Source organism: Larimichthys crocea, chromosome VII (genome assembly GCF_000972845.2).
Source record: "Larimichthys crocea isolate SSNF chromosome VII, L_crocea_2.0, whole genome shotgun sequence".
NCBI classification, from domain to species: domain Eukaryota; kingdom Metazoa; phylum Chordata; class Actinopteri; family Sciaenidae; genus Larimichthys; species Larimichthys crocea.
The window spans coordinates 19,116,265-19,123,204 of NC_040017.1; the positions used below are offsets into that span (position 1 = coordinate 19,116,265).

The window sequence follows — 6,940 nt, forward strand, 5'->3', positions numbered from 1 at the left end:
GATCTGTAGTAATGAAGGACTGACCCTGGATCTGTTGATCTGTATTGATGAAGGACTGACCCTGAATCTGTTGATCTGTATTGATGAAGGACTGACCCTGGATCTGTAGATCTGTAGTAATGAAGGACTGACCCTGGATCTGTAGATCTGTAGTGATGAAGGACTGACCCTGGATCTGTTGATCTGTAGTAATGAAGGACTGACCCTGAATCTGTTGATCTGTAGTAATGAAGGACTGACCCTGAATCTGTTGATCTGTTTCCTCAGGTGTTCTGGACAGTGGTGGAGCAGATTTTGAGGATGGCGAGGAGGTCTACGACGCCATTGGAGGAGTCCTGCAGGGAGTGTCAGCTGACAGTAAAAACGAGGACGACGTCAGAGACATCTGTCTGCAGATGTTTAACACCCTCAAACTGTAAGACTGATCAGAGATCAGTGTGTTTAACTCTCTCAGCTTCAGTTCAGCAGATAATAACATGATAATAAAGAATGTCACGACTGTGTTTAATCTGGAATAAGTCCTTTTTTTGTAAGTCGCTTCCACTAAAATCTCCAGCTAAATGACTAAATGATTACATCTGGATTAACGTGTCTTTTAATCAAGAATAACGTGTTTTAATCTGGATTAACATGTCTTTAAACAGGATTAACGTGTTTTAATCTGGATTAACGTGTCTTTAAACAGGATTAACGTGTTCTAATCTGGATTAACATGGTTTAATCTGGATTGACGTGGTTTAATCTGGATTGACGTGGTTTAATCTGGATTAACGTGTCTTTAAACAGGATTAACGTGTTCTAATCTGGATTAACATGGTTTAATCTGGATTGACGTGGTTTAATCTGGATTGACGTGGTTTAATCTGGATTAACGTGTCTTTAAACAGGATTAACGTGTTCTAATCTGGATTAACATGGTTTAATCTGGATTGACGTGGTTTAATCTGGATTAACGTGTCTTTAAACAGGAAACGGTTGTTTTAATCTGGATTAACATGTTTTAAACAGGATTAACATGTTTTTAATCTGGATTAACATGTCTTTAACCTGGATTAACATGTTTTAATCTGGATTAACATGTCTTATCTAAACAGGAATAACCATCACAGCTCTCAGAGGCAGGTGTTGTTGGACGCTCCGGTGCAGCTCTCTCAGATCTCTGCAGATAATGGTATCGAACATTCCACTTGACGTGTTTAAACATTTAATTAAATAACATGTTTATATTAAAGTTTACTGAGGTGTGTGTGTGTGTGTGTGTGTTCAGTCACTGCAGCAGAAGACATTCAGGGCATCTGGGTGATGAAACGCTCTCAGAACACTGTGAGTCAATTCATGAACATCATCTCTGAGTTTCCTGTCAGTCTCTGATTGGTGGATTTGAACGTGTCTTTAAACGCATCACTTCCTGTCTGTGTCTTCAGACGGTGGATGCAAAGAAACTGGAGAAGGCCGAGGCGAAGCTGAAAGCCAAACACGAACGCAGGAACGAGAAGGACTCCCAGAAGTCCTCCAGTCCACTGTCAGTACACACCTGTAAACACACCTGTACCTGTACAACACACCTGTACCTGTACACACACCTGTAAACACACCTGTCCACACCTGTCCTCACCTGTCCTCTCTGTCCTGTACCTGTACACACACCTGTCCATGTGTCTTGCAGGGTCCTCGAGGAGGCGTCGGCCAGTCAGGCGAGCAGTAAGAAGGACAATCGGGTCGACCAATCAGGGAAGAACCGCAGCTATGACATCCGCATCGAGAACTTTGACGTGTCGTTTGGAGAGAGGTGAGCAGGGGGAGGAGCTTATCCGACTAATTAACATAGAGCGAATAAAACGAGGAATAACTAATGAGACAGACTGCAGAGGTTTCTGAGTGAACGTACCTGAGGTTTTCACGTTCCTACGTCTCTCCAGGTGTTTGCTGCAGGGGGCGGAGCTGTCTCTGGCGTCCGGCCGTCGTTACGGTCTGATTGGTCGGAATGGTTTGGGGAAGACGACGCTGTTGAAGATGTTGGCCAGTCGTAACCTCCGCGTCCCGGGTCACATCTCCATCCTCCATGTGGAACAGGAAGTGGCCGGAGACGAGACGTCGGCGCTGCAGAGCGTCCTGGAGAGCGACACGCTGAGGGAGGGGCTGCTGGACGAGGAGAAGAGGCTGAACGCTCGCATCGCCAACGGAACGTAAGACGCCGGGTCACACGGGTCACATGACACAAACGTTTCACCTTTCACGCCCTAACTTTGTCAAAACACTACAGTACCCATGAGCCTCAGTGGCTGTGACGCGTGTCATACTCTTTGTTTTTGTCTCAGCGCTGACGGGACGGAGAGCGTTCGACTGTCGGAGATCTACGGCAAGCTGGAGGAGATCGAGGCCGACAAGGCGCCAGCACGGTAACTACGACAACCACTGATAACGACAGTGAAAAACTACAAATGTAGTCCTTCATAGAGCTGCAGTACAGCAGTGCTGCCAGCAGGGGGCACTGTCGCCACATCATGTGATTCACTCTTTTACTATTGGTGTTTTGTTTTGGTTAACGTCTGTCTCGTCCAATCAGAGCCTCCGTCATCCTGGCTGGTCTCGGATTCTCTCCCAGAATGCAACAGCAGGCCACCAAGTGAGTCACACACACACACACACAAAACAAACTAACTGGTTTATACGACTTAGGAGGACCTGACTTGACGTCCGTTCAGAACCAGAACCAGCTTTAAAGTCTGGACCCTGAAACTCGCTCATACGCGTTGTCGGAACTCGACCACACGTTGTCGGGACTCGACCACACGTCCTCACAATGCAGTGTTTACACGAATGTCCCCACAATGTGATGAACACAAACTCACTCGCTTGTAGGGAGTTTTCTGGAGGATGGAGGATGAGGCTGGCGTTAGCCAGAGCGCTGTTCGCCCGGTGAGTGTCTTCACTTCAACATTCATTAATGAAAACATCATTAATTCATTATTCATTATTAATTTGTTTGTTTTCATCAGGCCAGACCTGCTGCTGCTGGACGGTGAGTATCCTGAGTGGTACCAGTAAGAGTACATGTAGTGTCAGGTGTAGTATCAGTTGTAGTATCATTTATAGTATCAGTTGTAGTATCATGTATAGTATCAGGTGTAGTATCAGGTGTAGTATCATGTATAGTATCAGTTGTAGTATCATGTATAGTATCAGTTGTAGTATCATGTATAGTATCAGGTGTAGTATCATGTATAATATCAGTTGTAGTATCATGTATAATATCAGGTGTAGTATCATGTGTAGTATCGTGTAGTATCATGTGTAGTATCATGTGTAGTATCAGGTGTAGTATCGTGTAGTATCAGTTGTAGTATCATGTATAGTATCAGTTGTAGTATCATGTATAGTATCAGGTGTAGTATCATGTACAGTATCAGGTGTAGTATCAGGTGTAGTATCATGTGTAGTATCATGTGTAGTATCATGTGTAGTATCGTGTAGTATCAGGTGTAGTATCAGGTGTAGTATCATGTGTAGTATCGTGTAGTATTTCATCAGTACCTGAAGTAGTGTTGTGAAGTATTCGTCCTGTGTGTTTCAGAGCCGACCAACATGTTGGACGTCAGAGCCATCCTCTGGTTGGAGAACTACCTGCAGGTCTGAACGCACGTTTACGTTAGCATTCCTCATTGAAAACAATGGCGACAGTTAGCCTGGAGCTAACGCGTCCTAATTAACCCGTCCTCCCGCAGACGTGGCAGTCCACCATCTTGGTTGTCTCCCACGACAGAAACTTCCTGAACGCCGTCGTCACGGACATCATCCACCTGCACTCCCAGAGGCTGGACAGTTACCGTGGCGACTACGAGAACTTCATCAAAACCAAAGAAGACCGGCTGAAGAACCAGCACCGCGAGTACGAGGCCCAGCTGCAGTACAGACAACACATACAGGTACTACCACCGCAGTACAGACGACACATACAGGTACAACCACCGCAGTACAGACGACACTTACAGGTACTACCACCACAGTACAGACGACACATACAGGTACTACCACCGCAGTACAGACGACACATACAGGTACTACCACCGCAGTACAGACAATGGTCAGGTTTTTTGTTGTCTGTTGTTTTCCCAGAATCCTTTGTGTTACTGACGGTCGTCTGTGTTTCAGGTGTTCATCGACAGATTTCGGTATAACGCCAACAGAGCGGCTCAAGTTCAGAGCAAACTCAAACTGCTGGAGAGGCTGTGAGTGTCACTGTTACACACCTGTTACACACCTGGTTCACCTCACACACCTGGTTCACCTCACACACCTGTTACACACCTGGTTCACCTCACACACCTGGTTCACACACCTGGTTCACCTCACACACCTGTGTGCTGACCACAGTTGTTGTGGCTGGTTTCAGAGTTAAATGTGTCACAGTAACATCCATCTGCACTCAGCTCCACCTGATCACTCAGCTCCAGGTGTTCCAGGTGTTCCAGGTGTTCCAGGTCCTCTGACTGATCTGAAACTGTCTGAATGGATTGATCTGTTTTCTCCTGCAGACCTGAACTGAAGCCCCTTGAGAAAGAAACGGAGGTCACTTTAAGGTAACGAGTCAGATCATCAAATACAGGTGTTTGTTCTGATTGGTCGGTCGTCCTGATTGGTCGGTCGTTCTGATTGGTCGGTTGTTGTTGTCTCAGGTTTCCAGATAACTTTGAGAAGTTGTCTCCTCCGATCCTTCAGCTGGATGAAGTGGAGTTTTATTACTCTGCAGACCTGCAGCTCTTCTCTGGACTCAACCTGTCAGCTGACCTCGAGTCTCGCATCTGCATCGTACGTGTCATCAGTTAAATCAACCAATCGGTGTCCACATTGTCACATGACGTATATCAACAGTAACTAACCAATCAGTGATCACTTCCTGTGTCAGGTCGGTGAAAACGGCGCCGGTAAATCGACCATCCTCAAACTGCTGATGGGCGAGTTGACGCCGGTCAACGGAGTCAGACAAGCTCACAGGTAAGACGAGCAACGAGCCAATCAGAGCGGAGCGCTCACCTGACCCTTCAGGTGCTGAACTGTGTGTTTCCTGCTCAGGAACCTGAAGATCGGATACTTCAGTCAGCACCACGTGGACCAGCTGGACCTGAACGTCTGCTCCGTGGAGCTGCTGCTCAACAGATTCCCCGGTACACAAACCGTTACCTGTTTTGTCTCATGTGACTTCGTCTGAGGCTCTGATTGGCTGCTGTGTTTGTGGGTCGCAGGTCGGACGGAGGAGGAGTACCGGCACCAGCTCGGAGGTTACGGCATCACCGGAGAGCTCGCCACGAGGCCGGTCGCCAGTTTGTCAGGAGGACAGAAGAGCCGAGTGGCCTTCGCACAGATGACCATGCCATGGTAACGAGATCAGCTGGTACTGATGATGTCATCGAGGATGCTGTCATCGATGATGATGATGTCATGTGTCTCTTTCAGTCCAAACTTCTACATCCTGGACGAGCCGACCAATCACCTGGACATGGAGACCATCGAGGCTCTGGCTAAAGCGCTCAACAAGTTCAAGGTGAGTGTGACATCACGGTGACATCACCAGACAGACGTCTGCGATGCGTCGCCTCACTCTGTGATGTCATCTGTTTCAGGGCGGAGTCATCCTGGTGTCTCACGACGAGCGTCTGATCCGGTTGGTGTGTAAGGAGCTGTGGGTGTGCGAAGCCGGGAAAGTGCGACGCATCGATGGCGGCTTCGACGAGTACCGAGACATCCTGCACGAGCAGTTCAAGAAGGAGGGTTACCTGTGAGGCCACGCCCCCTCCTGCTCACATTAACCCCGCCCCTTCCATTACGACACCTGTCATAGCAGCCAATCGGCCGCCAGAGCAGACCGGAGGACGTTTTCTTCTCTGAACTGTCTCACCTTCCTGCTCAGGTGATGATCTGCTGCGAGCTGATTGGTTGTCTGAGTTCACCTGATGAGGTCACAGTGAACCGAGGAGGAGGAGGAGTCACCGCGAACGATTTAATTTAAAGGTCAAACAGCGTCGTTCCATCGAGTCATCGCCGAGACTCGACATCAAACAAACGTTATATTTACATTCAGAGACAAATAAAAGCATCAGATCATGTGACATGTACGTCTGGTTCATCCAACACACACACAGAGCAGCAACAGAACCGGGCTCAGCAGCCGGACCGGACCGGGTCGAGCTCAGCCTCTGAGACCAGCAGAACAACGTGACAGTACGAGGTGACTCACAAACGTCACGTGATGTCAAGGAAACGATGATGATGTCATTAACGGTGATGAGGAGATGAGGACAGATGTGAAGGAGAGGTGATGAGGACAGATGTGAAGGAGAGGTGATGAGGACAGATGTGAAGGAGAGGAGATGAGGACAGATGTGAAGGAGAGGAGATGAGGACAGATGTGAAGGAGAGGAGATGAGGACAGATGTGAAGGAGAGGTGATGAGGACAGATGTGAAGGAGAGGTGATGAGGACAGATGTGAAGGAGAGGACAGATGTGAAGGAGAGGAGATGAGGACAGATGTGAAGGAGAGGTGATGAGGACAGATGTGAAGGAGAGGAGATGAGGACGGATGTGAAGGAGAGGAGATGAGGACAGATGTGAAGGAGAGGAGATGAGGACAGATGTGAAGGAGAGGTGATGAGGACAGATGTGAAGGAGAGGATGATGAGACAGATGTAAGGAGGAGGTGATGAGGACAGATGTGAAGAGCGGAGCATGACGGACAGATGTGAGGAGAGGAGATGCGGACAGAGTGAAGGAGAGGAGATGAGGACAGATGTTGAAGGCGAGGAGAGCGGACAGCCTGTGCCGGAGCGGAGATGCGACCGGAAGGCGAGCGATGAGGACGGATGTAAGGGAGGCCGATGAGAAATAGTGGCCGGAGCGGAGATGAGGCCGATTGGAAGGCAGGTGATGAAGACAGATTGTCAG

At 48.3% G+C, this 6,940-nt stretch overlaps 1 protein-coding gene across 1 annotated transcript in view; it reads left to right on the plus strand.

Moving 5' to 3' along the window:
- abcf3 (ATP-binding cassette, sub-family F (GCN20), member 3) overlaps positions 1 to 6,107 on the plus strand; it is a 10,266-nt gene extending 4,159 nt beyond the window's left edge. The window contains exons 2-21 of the mRNA XM_027280876.1: positions 268 to 415; positions 1,095 to 1,171; positions 1,268 to 1,323; positions 1,425 to 1,522; positions 1,667 to 1,789; positions 1,920 to 2,186; positions 2,319 to 2,399; positions 2,567 to 2,626; positions 2,863 to 2,919; positions 3,000 to 3,022; positions 3,575 to 3,630; positions 3,726 to 3,926; positions 4,153 to 4,229; positions 4,536 to 4,580; positions 4,677 to 4,809; positions 4,907 to 4,995; positions 5,074 to 5,165; positions 5,244 to 5,376; positions 5,455 to 5,542; positions 5,622 to 6,107. Coding sequence (XP_027136677.1) covers positions 268 to 415; positions 1,095 to 1,171; positions 1,268 to 1,323; positions 1,425 to 1,522; positions 1,667 to 1,789; positions 1,920 to 2,186; positions 2,319 to 2,399; positions 2,567 to 2,626; positions 2,863 to 2,919; positions 3,000 to 3,022; positions 3,575 to 3,630; positions 3,726 to 3,926; positions 4,153 to 4,229; positions 4,536 to 4,580; positions 4,677 to 4,809; positions 4,907 to 4,995; positions 5,074 to 5,165; positions 5,244 to 5,376; positions 5,455 to 5,542; positions 5,622 to 5,780 — 2,063 coding nt within the window. The 3' untranslated portion in view covers positions 5,781 to 6,107. The remainder of the gene's footprint in view (positions 1 to 267; positions 416 to 1,094; positions 1,172 to 1,267; positions 1,324 to 1,424; positions 1,523 to 1,666; positions 1,790 to 1,919; positions 2,187 to 2,318; positions 2,400 to 2,566; positions 2,627 to 2,862; positions 2,920 to 2,999; positions 3,023 to 3,574; positions 3,631 to 3,725; positions 3,927 to 4,152; positions 4,230 to 4,535; positions 4,581 to 4,676; positions 4,810 to 4,906; positions 4,996 to 5,073; positions 5,166 to 5,243; positions 5,377 to 5,454; positions 5,543 to 5,621) is intronic.
- Positions 6,108 to 6,940: the final 833 nt, after the last annotated feature.